We start from the raw sequence: 20,128 nt of genomic DNA, 5'->3' as shown, positions 1-20,128 counted from the left end.
TGCACCAACACCAAATGAGGCGGGAAGAAGAAGATGAGGTCACCCAAGAAGAAGGACTAGATTGGACTGAATTAGCATCAATAATTTACATATGTGTTTCTATATAAGACTGGGTCAAGGGATAGTTAGGTTGTCAGACTTCATGCCCTGACAATTGACTCTGTTGTTGCTAGGGTTATGAACTGGCCCAGAGCTCTGTAATATTTGTATCTTGAATTGATTCCATGTGCTAAATACATTTTGAAATTGGCATTTGTTTACTTGAAGTCTTCATTTAAAGAACACGCGGATTGGCAGTGACACACGAGAGGTATTGCAATCCAACAGCTGCTAGAGGCCGAGGCTGCCGGGGTCCAGAAACATGATCACTTTCACCAGGCTGCTGGGTCATGGCTGCCCCCCCCCGTATCCACCTACAGGTATCACCAACTTCATAGCTGTACTCTGGCCTCTGACCCACTCAACTCTTCTACTAACATCTTGTTGTAATTAATCTATGTGTATGAAACGATCTTGCCATGTCTGGACAACTCCCGACACAGAAACTTGTCTGTGATCAACGGGGGCATGTTGGACAGGGTAACTTTGGTGGCCAGCTGGCTCAGAGGCAGCACCGCCTCGAATCTTCAACCGACACTGATATTGGCCTCCACCAGCCGGTTTACCTGCTCCACCTTCTCCACGAACACCACGGCCCCGTTCATCCAGGCAGCCGACTTCATGGACCAATGTCCAATCACCTCCCCCACTGCTAGGGCCACCTCCTCCATGGTGTACAGAGACCCCCTACCTTAACGCCATGTCTCTGCGTTAACCGGGAGAGATCCACGCTACCAGCACCAACCACCATGGCGTCAGACGCCAAGGTTAAAAAAAAAAAAGAGGGGGGGGGGTTGAGAGAGAGAGAGGGTGGAGGCAGCGTTTTGATTGGCTCCTGGCTGCTGGTCAGGAAGAAAGAGCTGCTGTGTTGGGCCAGCAGGATCCAGGATAAGCGGGTCAGCCAGTCCGGGATCCGGCCCCGGCTCCCGACCAGCACACACGCGTCATTTGATCTGGATCATATCTGCACTGTGCACCGCCTTCTGGTTTCTCGCATCCTCCTGGCCGCCCCTGGAAGAGCCGGAGCAGATTCCATCCTCCTGCGGCGCCACTAATGCACATTTCTGTGGGATTAAAGTCTTTGTCCGTCTCGGAGGAATATCAGCGCCATTGTTGTTTCTTTGGAAATGATCGCGTCTGGCTGCTGACCAGGCTGCGGCTGATGGCCGCGACGATTCTACTCGACCTGCAGGCTGCTGAAGCCCAGCTGAGGACCGGAGCCAAGAGTGAGTCCTAGAGACTGGAGCCGACAGCAGGTGAGTGGACCCGCCGCCATCCGCAGCTCCGACGCTCACCCCAGGTCCGAACACGAAAACCTCTGCGGGTTTATTTCCATCCAGGCCGGTCCTGGCCCAGTCCGTGCGGCTCCGCTGCGCAGGCAGCCGGGCTACTTCAGCAGGAGCATCAGAACCTCCAGCGTCATAAAGAATGTGTAAAGACGGGCAGGATCCTGCTGCTGCTGCTGCAGATCTCCTATGGTGATCTACTGAATCGTGTCGGTGCAGCAGCAGGGATCCATCCACAGCTGAGGACGTGATGGTGACCCGTCCGACAGAGGGAGTGTCACCTCGCACCACCTGCAGGGGCATTGCTTTTAACACTGGGGAACTGTTACCATGTCAACTCCACACGCATCTCCAGCCAGTCGCCTCTCCTTTCTACCTGTTGTGGGCACCAGATGTTCACAACCATCGCGGCGTGGCTCCCGGATCGGGCCATGGTCTCATTACCGCTCTCGAAGACTGTAATATAAGGATTTTAACTGTGTGGGTTGAGTAAGAGCTATTGAACATTAGTTAACTTTACATCGGATTTACATGTAACATACGGTAAGATCATGAAAACCTATAGGCAGGGTTTAGTGAAATGATTACACAAGCACATGTTTTATTTCGTTTTCATTTATTGAATTAGACAAGAAAGTTATAAAAACCGAGTAAATGCTTGTTGAGAAACTTCATTACCCAGAATGCTTCCCGTCGGAAGTGCTTTGGGACTTAAAAAACACAACAGTCCTGAGGGATGCCGATAGCGATAGAAGCAAATGTGTATACACCCTTGTATCGTTTTGGTTTTAATGGTTAAATAGCTCGCAGCTTTGACCTAGGGTCTCTTTTTATTATTTGAAGAAAACCACGCTTCACTATAATATTCTTTTACGGTGCTATGGTCACTAACGCGAGAACTCCCAACACCGGCTGCTAGCTAGCATGCTAATAGGCAGCCCTGAATGTCAGGTGATTGCAGCGTTTGAATGGTGAGTATGGTTAGATTTCTGGTGCTGCTGTTTTCCCTCGCAGCTTCCTGTGCAATAGTTGGTGGCTAATATTAACTTACAGTGGCCGCGCAGCCATGTGTCACACAAGAGTCTGCAGGGAGCCGTCTGGAGAGCAGCTGTGGGACATAAACCCTGAAAGAGACGATGTAACAACGCTCCCATCCATTGTTCCAACAAACGGAAGAGCTGCGGGGAACAACAAGAATGAAAGGCAGAGACAGCTCACCATCACCAGAATCATGGTTATGACAGGCTTGATGATCGAGCTGGAAGTGAGGGACCCCTCAGGGAACAACAGGAATTTGTGTGTAAGGGGTTTAAATGAATCAGACCTGCGCCCCTGAAACGAACATGACTAATTTGGGCTGTTTTGAAACAGGGTCTATTTTATTTCATTTCAGTCAATAGGTGGCAGCTGTTGTTTCCAGGTAATGAATCTGAACACAGGAGTTATGAGGCCTTCCCTGAGACAGGGAGCTGATCGGTGATCAGTATTGATGTGAAGAAGTAAATGCTACAGCCATGAGGCGTTTCACTGGAGACCACAACACTGTTGTTACCTTGGTAACAGCTATTACTATTTGGCATTAGCTTAGCATTGGTTCTGAATGATGTGTGTTGATGTCTTGTCCTGGTGTGGTGGATGTCTGCAACATACGTGTACTGCGTGTTCTTCTTCAGGACCTGGTTCCTGAAATTGGGACAAATTGGACCCAGTTTTGAGCATAAATGTCAAGAGAAAACAGTCCTTCCCACTGCGCTGCCACACGAGTTTAGTGATGGTCAATCATATTGAGCGGTGCATTTTTCTTCCCACAGGAAGAGGAGCACGCACGAGCCTTGTAATGAAGTAGCAGGCTGCAGCTCTTCTGTGGTGAGTGTCATCAAGCTTCACACTCCTCCTGCTCTAAGACGGACACATTTTTGTGTGTGAACGCGGGCCACAGCTCAGGAAGCAAAGAGCTCGTCTCCAGTTTAGAAGCCAGCCAGTTTAGAAGGCTCCATTGATATTCTGGGAGCTTTGGTCTGGAGGGCTTCACACGTTCATGTTTGGCCCGTTTTCTCAGTTCTGCTCCATAAGGTTTCCTGCTGTTGTCCTGTATTTTCAATCCTTGCGTATTAGAACTCTAAACTCTATTTTCTGCTCTCTCTTCTTCTTTAGTACCATGAACCATCCTGGGCATCAGCTGCTCCCCACTTAGACCTCCACTTTACCTACTTACTTACTCTTTCTGCAAGGCGAAATGCTGGGAATGTGCCGTGGTCGCAGGAAATTCCTCGTGGCTTCCCTGGCTCTGCTCTTCATCCCAGCCCTCACCTGGCTCTACCTGTCTGTGGGCAGCTTTCAAGGTAAAAGCCAAGGAAATCTGTCAGCACATCCGGTCATCATCTCGTCACTCAAACTGTCAATAAAATCGTCATACCACCACCCGTCTCCTTTACATCGTCCTCATTACCCTGTCCACTGTCTAGCAGCACCACCAGTGGCTTGACTGTGGTGTCCCAGTGTTGTAAACTGGGGGGCAGCTTTAGCTGGAGGTGTCAGACAGGACACGATGCGGCGCCATGTGAAGCGTCTCTCACTGATGTCAGCGAATGACTCATGAGTGCTGTTGCAGCAGCACTCATGAGTCTTTTGCTGACATCAGAGAGTGGAACCACAGAGACGCTTCACACGGCCAAGCCACACAGTGACGCTGTCAACCGTTGAAATCAAGGCGTCGCTGTCCTCAGAGAGGACGAGAGTGTTTGCCTCTGCACTGACACCGCAGGAGCGGGTAAATATGGCAACACACAGTAGAGATGTGCATTTCCTCTGTAGCTCTGGGCCGAAAGCCTCTCCTACCTCTGGAGAGAGACATTTGGCTTCTCTGTCACATCGTGTGTGGATTCTGATGGGTCCAGTATTGAAAGGGCTCAGTGTTCAGGATGAGTGAGCAGAGCCTGGAGCCCAGATTTCTACATTCCAAACACATGGTCATGCTTTGCTTTCAGACATGCAGTAAAGAAGATATTCGTGATGGCGCATTCATTCGCAGTCAACATGGAAAAGTCCAGACATTCGTACATCCACTGAGGTGCAGATTTGACCTGTTGCCCTCAGCTTCAGCTACCTGACGGGGCTTCGGCAGCAGCCTGGAACAGTTCAGAGCATTTCTGCCTCACCTGCAGCCTCTCTGGCCTGTGCCTGGAGTAAAGTCTGCTCTCTCCTACTGTTGAAAGGCCTTGTGGCGTGAAAATCCCGTTTTTTCTGGTCTGTACAGAAGGGAGCTGCTCATCCCTGAGCTGACCACATGGGAGGATTTGAGAGGAACCTAGTCCTCCAAAGCTGTCTTTAGGGAGAGAAACCTTCCACAAGTGGCAGGTGGATTCGGTTTGATAGCCTTGCTGTTGTTGGACAGCTTAGTGTTTGGAGACGATGCCTCTGACCTTTACCTTAATCATAATAATGATGATTCCAGGTTAATAAGGGGTGTTGTGTATGAGTAGCCTGTGCTACTGCGTATGTATACATACGCCGCCTCAGCCCACACATGTGGCTGAAGTCTAACATTTAAATACAGTAAGTTTCTCCTATCCTCGTTCCATAGTAAAGCCCCTGACCCTCTCTCCGCTGGAACTCCAGTCATCCACACTGGTGGGCAGAGGCGGCGAGCGTGAGGCCTTAGAGCTACGGGTCCGTGCTGTGGAGGAGGAGAACCAAGCCCTGCGCCGGGAGCTGAGCCGCCCACCCAGGAGTCCATCTGCACGGCTTCCTAGTGGTGGCCACCATGCCAACCAAAGTCGGACCCATTCAGAGGAAGGCACCGGTGACAGCGAAGGCCAGAAAGCTGCTGTGGTGAGAAACGGCTCCGATTGTGTGCAGCAGCCAGCAGTTGACAAGTGCGAGGTGAGTTTTTCAGCTCCCCTCTTGATGAGCCTAAGATTGTGCTTTACATTACTGCAAACAGGGTTTGCATTGATCTGCTGGAGACCAGATTACTATTGCTGGTGAACTCCAGGATTTCCGTGATGTAAAGGTTTTAGCACCTATAGCGGTCTGGAGCTCAGCCTTCCTGCTAGGAAGCAGCTCAACTGCTTCTTTAGTTCTCACCCAGCCTAGCGAGGGAGCTTCCTGCATGGTGATCAACTCTTGCTTTCAGCAGGACTGAGAAAAAAGACGTTTCAGGGTCTGTGTAAAGGGGAAAAAAGCAGTGTAAACCAGGGTAGCTCTCCAGCTGTCAAAGGAGGGGGTGGGGGCGTGGGAGAGGACATCGATCTCCTCCCAGACCTGGCCGCCACGTCAGTCAGCTCCTCAGTGTCTGGGGTGCAACGGCAGGACAGAAACACGCACCACTGGCCTGCTGGACGTTGTAGATGTGGACCAGCTGCTGGATTGTTGCCCTCTGACCTCTCTTGGTATCTCTTCCTGGTCGTGGTGCACATTGAGTTACCATCCTGGAACTGCAGTGAACAGGGTCTGCAGGCTGCAGATACGCCTCATGAGAACCCATGTTTGGAACATCTAACCCCAGAAGGAGGAGGAGACCCACAGGTTGACCCCGAATGCCTTTATTTACCACCACATGGCTGCAGACAGCAGGAACCACTGCACTGTAGTTCATTTGTCTTTTCTGCCCCCGATCCTTACACTAATGGTATGTATTATGTCATGTACATTATTATATATCTTTAAAACTGCTGTGCTACCTGTCTCCACAGACGATCCACGTGGCCATCGTATGTGCAGGTTACAATGCCAGTCGAGACGTGGTCACCTTGGTTAAATCCGTTCTCTTTCATAGGTACAGTAATGCTTCTTACATTTCTACATGTCTGCACAGCAAACCCAGGAGGTGGCCTGAGATGAACCCACAACACCCTCCGCTTTCACTCTAAAAACACTCTAGGTGTTTCACAGGTGTGGGGGGATGTTGCTGTTTAGTCAGTGCTGGTGCTCATGGTCCAGGGTGAATTCCTACCTCCGGCCCTGTAGCTGGGACCTCTGGCCCTGTAGCTGGGACCTCCGCCCTGTAGCTGGGACCTCCGGCCCTGTAGCTGCTTGAGTGGACCAGGTTGCCCTGAGCTCTAGAATTGTTCAGCATCTGTTGCACTTCAGCCTGACAGCATGCGTCCAATGTTCTGAGCTTTTTGTTAGATGCGTCCCTCTTTTAATGCGCGGCGGTGAAAAGATGTGTTTATATTTACCAGGACACTGTTGGCCTGACAACGCTGATGACAAACACAAGCATAATAACAACAATAATAACACTATCACTCTATGAACTGGCAGCAGGACATCTGTGTTCTGAGTGCACATTTTAAAACTGCCTTTGTGGCGTCTGTGTGTGTGAACCTTTGTGTGTGGACTGTTTCTGACAGCCAGCGTTATACTGGTTCCTTTCACAGTAAAACCCCTGCAGACATGTCATAGAGGTGTACGCTTATTACTGCATCCACTGGATTGACTGGTGTGACTCGTGCAAGAGCAGCGTTTAGCTACTGTTACACGACAACAGCTATATTGGGAGGCTTTGCTGGCTGAGTTCTTAAAGACCATCAGTGTGGTTGAGATACTCCTGTGGTGCTGATGGAGGTGCTACCCTGTCTTCTGTGCCCACAGGCGGAACCCACTGCATTTTCATTTCATCACAGACTCCATTGCTCAGCACATCCTGTCCTCGCTGTTCCACACTTGGATGGTTCCTGCTGTCAAAGTCAACTTTTATGATGCAGATGAGCTGAAGGTGAGGAGCAGAACCAGCAGGAGGCCCCAGACCTGCCGTTACAGACTTACAGTGGGCTGAGACGTGCATTGTGTTTCAGTCAGAGGTGTCCTGGATTCCAAACAAGCACTACTCTGGGATCTATGGCCTCATGAAGCTGGTGCTGACCAAGACTCTGCCCTCAGACCTGCAAAGAGTCATCGTCCTGGACACGGACATCACCTTTGCCACGGACATCGCTGAGCTGTGGGCCGTCTTTCACAAATTTCGAGGTATCGGAGTTTTAGTTGGTTCTTTCTAAACGCATCCATGTAATAAATGATCACCAGCAGCATTGGAAGGTTCCCAGTTTCATTATGAGCCACCCTCACTCATGTTAATACAAGAAGAATGTGGTCAGAAAATGTTATTCTGACCTTTACCTGTTCAGTTCCTGCAGGGAGGGGCTAAGGGTACATCAGAGCCTCTTTGATCTCATCTAATAGAAATTATTTTAGTATTACGTCTTTATTATATGGCTACAACCTGATGTGAAAGTATCCATCAACACTTTTGTTCATCAGCTGGCTATGGAGGAAACCTGAGGAAGCCTCTCAGGCCTCCCAGCTCCACTAGCTGCTGGAATATGTGCTGCCGGTCTGTCTTTGATAGAAGTGGAGCTCCAGACACGAAGATAATAAATGGAGCTGGGGTTAATTAAAGCTTCTGAAATGTGAGCTGTTGGACAGAAAAGTGGAGCGATGAGAGTCATCCGTTTAAAGATTTATTGGTGCTGTCCTGCAGCTGAGGACAGCTGGAGGACTTGAGATCTGTCTTCATTAAAAGTGGACTCTGATTGTCCATCTCTGCAGCCATGTTCTGTGGTCTGGCTCTTCTCTGTCACCTCAAGCTGTCCTCAGCGATACTAGCCAGCTCTCAACATGTGCCTCTGAACGTTCCTCATTATGGAGTTACGGCCAAATGAGGTCATTAGCTGCTACAGATAGTGGCATCAGCTAATCCAGTGCACGTTTTATCAAGAGCTCCACCTTTTGTTCTTCAAAACGGGCTAAAATGTCCCACCGGACCAGCTTCACCTCCAGACTACCGAGAGACCGACTCAGCAGGACTCTGGAATTCATTTGTTACTGGAATTTTAGCATAAACCACCAGGAACAAACATGGACGCACTACAGGATGTGTTAAATCAGGAAAAGCTCCTAATGGACTAGCACTGAGTCTGCTGGTCCACCACTGTGTGTTTTGGGTTTTGGGTTACATTTCAATTAGTCAATCAATCTTTATTTATATAGCGTCTTTTACAATCAATTGTGTCAAGGCACTTTCCAGAATCCCAGGGCCTGACCCCCAACAAGCAACAGTGGCAAGGAAAAACTCCCCTTTAACAGGAAGAAACCTTGAGCAGGACCAGGCTCATGTAGGGGGACCCTCCTGCTGATGGGGGGCTGGGTAGAGAGAGAGGAGAGGAGAGAATAGGCATAGATCATAGAGAATACATACAGAAATACATTATATTAAATATATTATGCTGCCAGTCGAGCCAAGGAGGTCAGTATGCAGCTCTGAAGGCGGCGATAACTAGATGAATACAGAAGGGTGGGGGGGGGGAGGAGAGAGACAAACTACACATTTGTGAGATATTTGCAGTCTTCAGCTGTCAACATCCTGCTGGGATGTCCAGTCACGATGGGCACACGCTGCTGATGTCTGACATGGTTTAAACAACGTCTGTCTGTCCGTCCATCCTCAGCTCAGAACTCTGCATGGTTGAGACCACAGTTGCTATTGAAGTGGCAGCACTCACTGTGGGTGCACGTGGCTCTGCTCCCAGGGGACATGTTCGTCTTTATTTCTAATAATAACCTCTGCAGCTTACATTGAGTTTTCAGCTGTCAATCTGAGCAAGAACTAGCTGGATCAGGTGTGAGGGATCACTCCATCCTGAAGGAGCTCACAATGTAGATTCTAGCAGCAACTTGTTGATATTCAAGTCAGTTCTACATGAGTTCAAATCCAAAGCAGGTTAGAAATGACTCCAAACCTGTAGGCTGTAGGTGCAGTGGTAGACTTAGACCTCCACACCTGACCTCTGACCTTCTCAGAACTTCTCCAAGTTCTGTCAAAGCAAAATAGTAAATCCAATGTGACTTTGACATAATTCTGTCACCGATTCAGCAGAGGAATGTTGGAACTGGCTAAAGTCAGGAGATAAATTAACAGTTGCCTCAAGATTGGTCTGAAAAGGAGGCAGAACCAAAGTGTGTCATGTCCTCAGGTGCTCAGGTGAAGGCATCTGATAATCAAGCAGAGGAGGAGAGGAGGAGAACCTGGCCATGACCCAAGGAACAGCACACAGGTTTCATTTAAGGTGGCTCAAGGGGCTGAAAAGAGGGGAAACCCCACCAACCAGCAGCTGATACACGTTCTCCAATTATGTTGTCAGCAGAACCTCAAGCAGACAGGCTGGACAGAACACGTTCAGGTCTTTTCTCTCAGAGCTAAGTGACATGACCGATGTGTCCTTAAGAAACATCTGGAGACGAAATACAGGCTTTTCCTCCAAGGCCACATAGAAGAAGCTCTGGTCTTTGCCAGCACATTTCTGTCTTTATGATGATGAGATCCCTCAGACAGCACTTATTAAAGTTACTAATGATCTTATAGCTTCAGATCATGGACTGGTCTCTATGCTGGTTCTGCTGGGCCTCAGTGCTGCTTTTGATACAGTTGATCACAGCATCCTGTTACAGAGACTGGAACATGTAATTGGGATTAAAGGGACAGCACTAGACTGGTTTAGATCATATTTATCTGATAGATACCAGTTTGCTCATGTCCACGGTGTTCCCTCCTCATACAGTAGGGTTAGCCATGGAGTTCCACAAGGTTCTGTACTTGGACCAATCCTTGTACATGCTTCCCTTAGGAAACATTATTCGGCAGTATGGGATAAATCTTCATTGTGCTGATGACACTCAGCTATATTTATCCATGAAACCAGAGGAGACAGAGAAGTTAGTGAAGCAACAACAGACCCTGCCTTTTTAATGAGTTTGTTGAGTCTGTTGGCATCCTTAGCTTTAATGCCTGCACCCCAACACACTACAGCAAAGAAGGTGGTGCTAGCCATGACAGACTGGTAGAACATGTGGAGCATCCTGCTGCAAACACTGAAGGACCTGACATAACATCTTGGGTGTTCTCAAATATGCTTCCTTTAAAACTGCCACCAGCTCTGCTCTCCCTGCTCATCCCCTCACACTTTACTTCTCCTTTCCTGAAGTCCTCTTCTGCATCATTCTTCCTATCATCTTCTGGATCTTTTGCTACTTCTGTTTTTACCCCAGATTCCTTTGGTAAAATGCTGGTTTGGTGTTGAGAGTGCGATCCCAGGTCCAGCCTTGTCCTTACTAAAAAGATGCCTGGTTAAATTGCCAGAGCCCATGTGAGTGTGCTGACAGGCCCAAGATTAATAATGTACTGGTACACTTCTCCAGCCATCCCATACATACAGGCAACATTAGGGCCACGGCCATGTTGGGCTGCATTTGAGATGGTGATGGATGAATGCTTAAATGAGAGATTGGGATGACGATTGTCTGCTCTTTTCTGTCTGCAGGTCAGCAGGTTCTGGGACTGGTGGAAAACCAGAGTGACTGGTACCTGGGGAACCTGTGGAAGAACCATAGACCTTGGCCAGCTCTGGGCAGAGGATTCAATACAGGTTGGCATGGGGGTCGACACGTTAGCATCATAACACAGTCTGGCTTAATTTAACCGGTGCTTTTAAAAAAAACACGTAACCTTCAAATAGCTAAACTCTCACAGCTTTTATCGTGAACGCTGATGTGTGTGTGATTTAAAGATAACGAAACCCCAAAACCACTTTTCTCTGCTGTAAACAAACAGCTTTGGGTAAGAGCTACTGTTGCTGATTGATTCTGGTTCCGTATTTAAAGATGGTGTATTTTTTATTAAAGCAACCGGACATTACAACAGAATCTTGGTGTTGGAGCGGGCTGAGCATGTCCTAACTGCTGCAGGAGCTCCGCCCACTTTGACGACATGCTTTGAATTCCCCACTTAGATGCATGTCAGCCAAGACTGAGGGGTGCCATTTATACAGGAGCCTATGCAGCACAGACAGCAGGTCGGCCGTGGTCGGCCATGTTTGAGCAGGGAGACAGGTGGATGACAGGAAGGTAGCAGAGACTGTGTCTAACTGACCTCCACCCATGTGACTGTGGTGCTGACGGGCTCTCTGACTGTGATGGTTGTGTTAAAGGACTCTGAAGCCTGGCTGCTTGTTCGCTTTAGCAGACACGTTCCTCAATGCAGAGGCCTCTGACTGAGCTTGTGTCTCTCCCTTCCTCCCTTCAGGGGTCATTCTCCTCCTCCTGGATCGCCTGCGGAAGCTGAGGTGGGAGCAGATGTGGAGGTTGACTGCAGAGAGGGAGCTGATGAGCATGCTCTCCACTTCGCTGGCAGATCAGGTAACACCAGAAATCCAAATAGTCATCAAGACGGTTGAACAGACGTGTGGTGACAAAGTGACTCTGTCGGCCATGAGAAAGCCTCCAGATGCTAACGCTACTAGCCTCAGTGCTGCCCTGGACCAAACAGCTGTTGCTAAAATCCCAGCCAGATAAGACCTCTGTCGTGTCTTCCTGCTGGTTGTCACAGCAGCTCCAGACTGAGGGTGGCACTCACTGCTCAGCTTTACTATGAAGGTCAAAGGAAGCTCTGTCAAGTGTTCTGTCTTCCATCACAGCACAGATGGATAGCCAGCCATGAAAGCTTCATTAAGTGAAGTCCCATGAGAGAAAGAGTTCCTTCTTCTGCTGCCTGTATATGAGCTCATGTCAGATGTTTGCCCATTTCATCATGTCTCCCTTGAGGGTTACAAATGTTTCAGCCTAGTGTGTGTGTGATGTCTATACAGGAGAACATCTCTAAAGAGAAGTGTGTTCCTCACATAAGTTTGTTATTGAAAGGGAAACCCAACTATCAAGACATTTAAACCTGATTAAATTCCTTTTAATTTATAAATGACTGTTAAAAACACCAGTGTCCTGGTGTTGTCACCGTGACCGTGTGTTCGGATTCATCTCCTGTTTCTAATAACACTGAGTATATTTATAGTCTGGACTCCTGCCTCATTTCTCTACCAACGACCGAAAGACAGAGCTCATGTCATTCCATGTTGATGACATCATTCCAGGTTGATGACATCATTAGACCAGAATGACTTTATTAGATGGAAAGACTCTTGTGTTTTCATGCAGCGATACATGTTCCGTCTGGCATCACTGAGATGAATCAACCCATGGTGCACGTAGGACATGTAGGACACACGGGATCAGCAGGATGATCAAAGCTCTTCCTGTTGGTGCTTTCATGTTGCTGCATTACTGTTACAGAGGGGACAGGAGGTGTGAAGGCTTTAGAAGACCTTCAGCTCTTCTTCAGTCCTTAAGTCCTTCATCTCCCTCTTTTCATGGTTCTGCAGCTACTCTCCAGGTCTGTTTGAAGGCACCGCCGCTGCCTGCTGCTAAAGCCAACAGTAGCATTGCTTAGGGGATTTTCTCAGGGTAATTTTGGCTGCTCCTCTTTCCAAACTAGAAATATTGGGCCTCATTCACCAATATGTTCTTAAGAATCTTCTTAGATTCTTTCTTAAGTTGTTCTTAAGAAGTTCCTTAAGAAAACCCTACGTCGGATTCATCAACGCGTTCGTAAGCCTCAGAATTGTTTGCAGCTGTGTTCTTAGATTGATGAATGCCATCTGTTCGTAAATTGAGAGCGCGTGCCAGGTGAGTCTAATTAACATACGATTAGCATAAGTCGGGCAATTAATTGCGCTCGAACGTGAACCGCGTGCCTGCAGTCTGGCCCCATCATTGCGTCAGGACGCACATCCTCACGGGGTTGTGGCTCTGTGTCCAAACACATCCAGCGCCCCTTTAACATGCCGATGGTGCGTTCAATGGTGGAGCGACTGCGCGCATCCATCTGAATGAATAAAATTTCCTGTGGAGTCTGAGGGTTGGTCAGTGGTGTCAACAACCAGGGAGCCAGGGCATGTCCTCGATCCCCTAATAAAATAAAACAAGATAAAATCAAATAAAAAGACAGTTTTGGCATGGTTTCCAATTTGGTTGATTAATGTTAAGTCATTGGCACATTTACGTAATTTTATAATTCTCTGTAAATCACCAAAAATAGGAAATAAATAAATAAATATGACAGAATTATCATTGTAATATTGAATTTTATTGAACTGCACAAGAGAAGAAAACACAACCATGCCAACATGTCGGCACTGAAATGTGCATAAGAGTACTCCTGAGTGTTCGTAGGATTTGTTCGTAGGATTTGTTTGTTTGTTTTTACGCATAAATCCAGAATAAGAAGAAATTGGTGAATGCCACAATCTTCGTAAAATGAACAAATTTGTTCGTAAGAACGGTTCGTGAATGAGGCCCATTGTTCTTGGGTCGCTGGAAAACGTGAAGGTGCATCATCGAGTCTTAATATTGTGCCGTTTAAATCTAAGAAATACATCAGCTGCCATGTGATGTCCCCCCATCAGATGCTGTTCGAGACGATAACGGAGTGTGTGTGTGTGTGTGTGTGTGTGTGTGTGTAGGACATCTTCAATGCTGTGATCAAACAGAACCCGTTCCTGGTTCATCAGCTGCCGTGCTTCTGGAACGTGCAACTGTCTGACCACACCCGTTCTGAGAAGTGTTACAAGGACGTGTCAGACCTGAAGGTGAGCTCTCGGGTCCAGAGACACTCCATGATGATCAGATCCAGGATGTCCCTGGTTGTAGCCAGCAGGGTCATTCTAGGCTAAATGTGTCTGTGTGTAGGACCCTCAACTTCTGTCTTTCTGGCTCTTTGGTTCAGGTGATCCACTGGAACTCTCCAAAGAAGCTGCGCGTCAAAAACAAGCATGTTGAGTTTTTCCGGAATCTCTACCTGACCTTTCTGGAGTACGACGGGAACCTGTTACGCCGAGAACTATTCGGTTGTCCCAGCGAGACGGACCACAACAGTGAGAATGTAGGTGGTCCAGACACAACGTTGTTGACAATAGGAATGGTGAGGTGGCCTCAGAAAACACACTTGATGTTCTGAATGCCGTTCTTCTCGCATCAAAGCACAACCTGTTCCTGCATCACAGTGCACGAGAAGATCAGAGAAGGTTCGGTGGTCCAGGTCAGAAAGAGAAACTTGAGTGGAGATTCTTTCCACAAAGCCTGATGTAGTTCAACTTGATGATTGTTACAGCTGAGGGACTCAGAACATTGCAATCTTCTTGAAGGTCATTACCAGCTTAGCGACCATTAAATGGTCCCAGTCTGGTTCAGGAGGATCTGTTATCATGCAGAGGACCAGATCACTGACACCCTGAACCTAGAGGGTCAGACCCCAACGGTCACTGCTGAAGAAGCTGGTGCTCTTGGCTGTATCCAAGAACCTTCATGGAGGGACCAATGGAAGGGAAGAAGTTGTAGGAAATCAAAGAGTACCTAATAGAAGCCCAACCTGGAGTGGATCAAGGAACAAAGAGATTCACCAGAAGTGGACTGCAGTTGGAGTCAGAGCTTGCAGATGGATCCAGGACCTGGATACAACCGTCACAGGTAGACCGAACTATAATAAAGGGGTCAGACTTGATCTGGTGGTGCCACCAGCAACCACATCAGGACTCTTTTCTAAACAGTCCAACATCACTGAGCTGGTGAAGGTCACTCAGGTCTGGGCTCGTCCAGGCCCACAGAACCTCTGTAGGAACACCACACACCAGCTCCTCCTCCTCCTTGCTTCTGTACCCATTTAATCAGTTGTGGAATATGTTCACGATGTAGATGTTGCATGAGAGCAGAAGTTCTTTCTGTCTGCAGCTCCAGAAGACCCTGTCAGAGCTGGATGAGGACGACCCCTGCTACGAGTTCCGTCGAGAGCGGTTCACTGTCCACAGGACGCACCTGTATTTCCTGCACTATGAGTATGAAGCAGCCTCAGACAACACTGACGTCACTCTGGTAGCCCAGCTGTCCATGGACAGGTAGGGTTGGGGGGGGGTGGTTAGAGCTGTGGACTCTTGTCAGTCCTACACACAGTTGTCCATGTCCCACGCTGCACAGGCTTCAGATGTTGGAGGCCATTTGTAAGCACTGGGAGGGCCCGATCAGCTTGGCCTTGTACCTGTCTGATGCCGAGGCCCAGCAGTTCCTCCGCTACGCTCAAGGCTCCGACGTGCTGATGAGCCGAGGCAACGTTGGCTACCACATCGTCTACAAAGAGGGTCAGTTCTACCCCGTAAACCTGCTGCGCAATGTGGCCATGCAGCAGGTCAACACTCCATACATGTTTCTGTCAGACATCGACTTCCTGCCCATGTACGGCCTCTACGAATACCTCAGGTAAGACATTCCCCCGTGGCCTCGGCTCCCAGAAAACCTTCACGAGACTTTTGAAATCTGTCAAATGTTTGCAGGAAGTCGGTGGTGCAGCTGGACATGGCCAATGCCAAGAAAGCTTTGGTGGTTCCAGCGTTTGAGACTCTGCGCTACCGTCTGTCCTACCCCAAGTCCAAGGCTGAGCTGCTGTCTCAGCTGGACATGGGCACGCTCTTCACTTTCAGGTCATTCCCTCCTCTCTTCTGCTGGCTGACTTTAGGAAAGCTGTTCTCAGGCCTCCGCCCTGTCCTCTGCCAGTTACTCTGTCCCTCTGGCGGTCTATAGCTCAGGGGTCACCAACCTTTTTGAAACCAAGAGCTACGTCATGGGTACCGAGTCGTGTGAAGGGCTACCGCTTGACACACTCCTCTAAAATAACAATTTGTGTGTGTATCAATAACTTAGAGTGGGTAACAGAAAATATCAATATTCAACACTTTATTATTATTAATCTCAGCAATTGTTCAGATGATCACTTCTACATTTGATCAGAAAAAAAATGTCGAGTTTTCACCAGACCCTTTCAACCATAAGAAAGTAAACCATTTTAACAATTCATAAACTATGTTGAACCATGTTTTAAAAAGTTATGCAACATTTAAAAAAAATTAACTTTCATATTGAATAAATCTTAACTGAACAAATCTACTGCAATTCTGCTCAAAATCTGTTACATTTTATAAACACACTTTTTAGCTCATGGGCCTTCTCTGACTGTAGAATGCTTCCCGGTGGGTAGTTAGCATTAGCATTGTAGCTTTCATGACGCGTAGTGAAGCGTCGCTCCACATTGTGCTGCTTCGCCGTCATCACAGTCGCCCCACAAATGCAACACACACACCTTCCTTTCACAGTAGTAAAAAATTACTCTTCCTCCCATTCACTTTGAAAATGATAAATTTACTGTCTTCTTTTTGCCATGTTTTTGGGGTAGAAAATTGGTCCTAAAATTTGATTACTACCGACCAGTAGTTGGTAATCAAGTTGTCTTTGTCGGCCCTTGAGTTGTGCTCAGTCCCCATCCTGAAACCCCTGTTTCATTAGGGAGGGCCTTTGGGTGTGGGACATGCAGGTGGGGAGTGTGACTTGATGGTCTCAGGAGACCTTAACCTTGGCCTCCACACTGTTAGTGATAGATCAAGACCAGGGTGAGGTCTGAGCTACTGGGTGGGGGAGGGGCAGTCTAGTGCAGCAGGACTAGTCTTTGATGGGTGTGGCGCCTTCCTGTCTTCGCAGGTATCACGTGTGGACTAAAGGCCACGCACCAACTAACTTTGCCAAATGGCGGACAGCGACCACAGCCTACAGGGTGCAGTGGGAGGCTGACTTTGAGCCCTATGTCATGGTGAGGAGGGACAGCCCTGAGTATGACCGCCGCTTTGTGGGCTTTGGATGGAACAAAGTGGCTCACATCATGGAGCTGGATGCACAGGTGAGTCCATCACTGAGCCTGGTACAGGTTCTAGCCCAGGGACTCTGACTGAAGAGCTGAATATGAGTGTTCTGTCTTTGTGTGTCTGCAGGAGTTCGAGTTTGTGGTCTTGCCCAACGCCTACATGATCCACATGCCCCACGCCCCCAGTTTCGATATCACTAAGTTCCGCTCCAACAAACAGTATCGTATTTGTCTGAAGACTCTGAAGGAGGAGTTCCAGCAGAACATGTCACGGCGCTACGGCTTTGCCGCGTTAAAGTACATGACAGCTGAGAACAATAGCTAGCCACCACCGCATCCCTCTGCACCTCTGACCCACACCTCCTGACAGCGTGGGGTCAAAGGGCAGGGGGCCACAGAGGAGTACCGGCCCAGATCAGATGGTAGAGGGACAGGCGTCCCTGAGACTTGGATAGGAAGAGTGTGCCTCAGTGGGGGGCTCAAACAGTCTGAGTCCAGCCTCCAGGAGGAGAGGTCTCCTGTCAGGATGAAGAAGGCTGTTGCCCTGCTGCGGGAGCAGACTTCTAATGCCTTGCAAGGCCAGTGACATGGCTGCAACACGAGTGTGTGTGAGCACGGATGAGTGTGAGCAGAGAGTTGTGAGACGTGCTGACAGCCGGCTTCTGAGACAGCAGCAGTGGACGGACGGACGGGGGGGACTGACAGCGTCTCGGCCCCCACAGACAAGGTCCCAGACCCAGAAACTCAGTTGGCACCGTAAAATCCCACCTGTGAGCAGCGATGGGGGAGCTTCCAGTCAGACTGAGGTCAACAGGAAGAAATCTTGAGCAGGACCCAGCTCATATGTGGAGACCCCCCCCCCCACCTGGTGATGGAGAGATGGGCAGAAATAAGAGAGGAACAGACTACACTAGTTGGTTTTGGAAATACTGAAGCTATAGATTAAAAATAAGGTCAGAGGTCAGCAGGTCAGTGATGCCTCCAGGGAGAGAGAGAAGCACAAAACCATAGAAGAAAAGGGGCGTCTTTCAAATCCACGTCAATCTTAGTGGGTGAATGTGTGAGCATTTCTGTTGTTGGGACGGTCTGAAGAATCCAACAGCTGGGCTCCTGTGGAGCTGAAGAGTCTGCAGAGAGGCCGAGGTCGGATCAGCGGAACAGTGAGAGGAGGAGTCAGCTGGACTTGGATCCATCCGTCCTTCCTGAAGCCATCCAACTGAGCCAAGACCCGTTTGGCTCTTTGTCTCCTTGTTTTCTACTCGGCGCTTTAACCGAGTCAAAAAGAAGATATGACATCCAAAGGAAATGAAAGGGAAACGTCCGTCTGTTTGCTATTAGCATGAATGTAGCGATAGCCTGAACAGGGTCTGACCTGCTGACACCTGCATCACTGCATTCATGCTAATCCCTTCATCAGAGTGCAGGAGGTCTTTGACCGGTTATCTTAGTCCTGTGATCAGGGTCAGGGGTCGGCTAGAGGTCAGTCAGGGTCGGAGGTCAGTCAGGTGCTGCTCTGTCTTCGTCTCAGCCTTTGTCGAAGTTGTCATTTAGCTGCTTCTGAGGAAGTTGGTGTGTGTGTGTGCTTGAGGGAAATTTCAGGTTTCTTCGAAATTGCTGAAGTTTGACCACTAGTAAAAAATTGGGAGGGGATTTTTAAATCTAAAAATAAATATTGACTTGAAGTTCACATCAATTTTTAATGTTATATTTGATTTGTGAGTGTTTGCTTGTGCGTCCGTTTGAATTTATAAATGGTGAGATTTTATCTTATATGAACATTTTCTGCTGGTTTTGTCTTTCTGTGAAGGTGAACTGTTCAGGTTCTTATGAGGAAAGGAAGAGTTTGGAGAACAGCTCCCGTGGTTGCTGCAGAAACTGTGAAAACATTGTCAATACATCTGTTTTGACAACAATGTGTGTGTGTGTGTGTGTGTGGGTGAGGGGGCTGCAGCATGTCAACAGCATTGAGCTATGCAGCTAGCTAAATAAAAGCAAAGGTTGCTTTGATCCCACCTTCTCTCCTTTTGTCCTCATAATTAATGAACCCTTTGATCGGAACTCTTCCGTCACACTTGAATTCTTCCGTGGCCTGAAGTGAAGAAAGAAACTGGTTACTTCACCTGAGGCCTCAGCCGCTCCGTGTTCTCCCAGGAAGCTGCAGCACGCCGCTGACCGCTGTCTCCCACCCACTCACCTGGGTTGGACTGCCTCTTCCACGGGGTGGGGGGACAGATGCAGAAACGAGCAGAGGAAACACAATGGAAGACATACAGCAGCATCGCCAACCAGCTAGAAGGGACCTGCTGGGGACCATGGAGGAAGATCTGAGATCAGCCTGAAACTGCCGGTGTCCTGGTACGAGTTGGGAGAACCTGGCGTCGCTCCAGATTCAGTTTCATATTCAGATTTCCTTTACTTGTCCCACAACGGGGAAATTTATGGCACAACAGCAGCAAAAACACACAGAGGAAAAGACAGTCAGGAATACAAGGATAGAAAAAGAACAATAAGTAATAAATATATAATACAAAAAATTATAATAATAGAAGATATATAATAAAATAATCCAAGATAAATGGATAATTAGCCTGTTTGTATACCTGTAAATAGTACAGAGGAGATTACCTGAAGAATATACATATCAGAATACATACAGTGTGTGCAAAATGGTTGAAACGGTATTAAAGAATTGTAATGTTATTGTGTGAGTCCAGTGGTAAAAGTTGTTATTTATTTTTGTCTACTAGTCTGAGGACTAGCAGGCGTTATGTTTATTGTGCAGTCTGACAGCAGCCGGCAGGAAAGATCTGCGATACCTCTCCTTCACACAGCGAGGGTGGAGCAGCCGCTCACTGAAGGAGCTGCCCAGTGCTGTCAGGGTGTCCTGTAGGGGGGGGGACGTGTTGTTCAGCATGGATGACAGCTTAGCCATCAACCTCCCGTTTCCCACCACCTCCACTGAGTCCAGGGGACATCCCAGGATAGAGCTGGCCCTCCTTACCAGTCTGTCCATCCTCTTCCTGTCCCTGTCCCTGATGCTACTGGACCAGCAGACTATCCCGTAGAAGATGGCTGATCCCACCACAGAGTCATAGAAAGTCCTCAGGAGGGGTCCCTGCACTCCAAAAGACCTCAGCCTCCTGAGCAGGAACAGTCTGCTATTGCCCTTCTTGACAAG

The 20,128-nt window shown here is 48.4% G+C and overlaps 1 protein-coding gene across 5 annotated transcripts; it reads left to right on the top strand.

Moving 5' to 3' along the window:
• Window positions 1-943: 943 nt before the first annotated feature.
• large1 (LARGE xylosyl- and glucuronyltransferase 1) lies at window positions 944-18,962 on the top strand. Of its 5 annotated transcripts, XM_057022518.1 has the most exons (17): window positions 2,074-2,356; window positions 2,450-2,685; window positions 3,197-3,251; window positions 3,540-3,727; window positions 4,969-5,267; window positions 6,080-6,162; window positions 6,981-7,104; window positions 7,184-7,355; window positions 10,703-10,807; window positions 11,464-11,576; window positions 13,733-13,858; window positions 13,996-14,151; window positions 14,997-15,160; window positions 15,240-15,518; window positions 15,593-15,739; window positions 16,791-16,986; window positions 17,078-18,962. In XM_057022518.1, the coding sequence occupies exons 4-17, from the start codon at window positions 3,622-3,624 to the stop codon at window positions 17,273-17,275; spliced, it is 2,268 nt and encodes a 755-aa protein (XP_056878498.1). In that variant the 5' UTR covers window positions 2,074-2,356; window positions 2,450-2,685; window positions 3,197-3,251; window positions 3,540-3,621; the 3' UTR covers window positions 17,276-18,962. The 5 variants fall into 5 exon arrangements, with proteins under 5 accessions (XP_056878496.1, XP_056878501.1, XP_056878498.1 ...); XM_057022516.1 differs by lacking the exons at window positions 2,074-2,356; window positions 2,450-2,685 and adding an exon at window positions 944-1,355; XM_057022517.1 differs by lacking the exon at window positions 2,450-2,685.
• Window positions 18,963-20,128: the final 1,166 nt, after the last annotated feature.

This window comes from Takifugu flavidus, chromosome 22 (genome assembly GCF_003711565.1).
Source record: "Takifugu flavidus isolate HTHZ2018 chromosome 22, ASM371156v2, whole genome shotgun sequence".
Classification (NCBI taxonomy): domain Eukaryota; kingdom Metazoa; phylum Chordata; class Actinopteri; order Tetraodontiformes; family Tetraodontidae; genus Takifugu; species Takifugu flavidus.
This window is presented reverse-complemented; position numbering and strand designations above follow the sequence as displayed.